Source organism: Pyrgilauda ruficollis, unplaced genomic scaffold (assembly GCF_017590135.1).
Source record: "Pyrgilauda ruficollis isolate IOZ18807 unplaced genomic scaffold, ASM1759013v1 scaffold10781, whole genome shotgun sequence".
NCBI classification, from domain to species: Eukaryota; Metazoa; Chordata; class Aves; order Passeriformes; family Passeridae; genus Pyrgilauda; species Pyrgilauda ruficollis.
Window position 1 is genome coordinate 1 of NW_024508968.1, and position 580 is coordinate 580.

At 50.7% G+C, this 580-nt stretch overlaps 1 protein-coding gene across 1 annotated transcript; it reads left to right on the forward strand.

The window, feature by feature from the left end:
• Position 1: 1 nt before the first annotated feature.
• Positions 2-577, forward strand: LOC121356106 (toll-like receptor 2 type-2; the record flags this gene model as incomplete). Its single annotated transcript, XM_041472200.1, has 1 exon — positions 2-577. A coding segment is annotated over exon 1 (576 nt), but the record flags the coding sequence as incomplete, so codon positions are not given.
• Positions 578-580: the final 3 nt, after the last annotated feature.

Below are 580 nucleotides of genomic sequence, written 5' to 3' on the forward strand. Positions count from 1 at the left end.
CATGGTCTTAGCTGCAAGCCTCTCCAAGCAGCAAGCACTGAAGCAGGCTTGTCCTTCATGTGATGCCAGTCAGCTTTGCAACTGCTCCTCCATGGGCTTGGAATTCATTCCCCCTGGGCTCACAGCCAAAATCACAGTGTTAAACCTGACCCACAACAGGATAAAGCGCATCCAGTCCCAGGACCTGCAGCAGGCAGTGAACCTGAGAACCCTGCTGCTGCAGTCCAACCAAATCAGCTCCATCGATGAAGACTCGTTTCAGTCGCTGGCAAAACTGGAGCTCTTGGACTTATCCAATAACAGCTTGGCTCACTTGTCCCCTGTGTGGTTTGGGCACCTTTTTTCACTCCAGCACCTCTATCTTCAAGGCAATTCCTACAGAGACCTGGGGCAGAGCTCCCCCTTTTCTAGCCTGAGGAACCTGAGCTCTCTGCACCTGGGCAACGCGCAGTTCTCTGTGATAAGGCAAGGGAACTTTGAGGGCATTGAGCTTCTGCACAAGTTGTGGATTGATGGTAGCAATCTCAGTCAGTATGAGCAGGGAAGTTTGAAATCAATTAAGCAGATAAATCACATGATC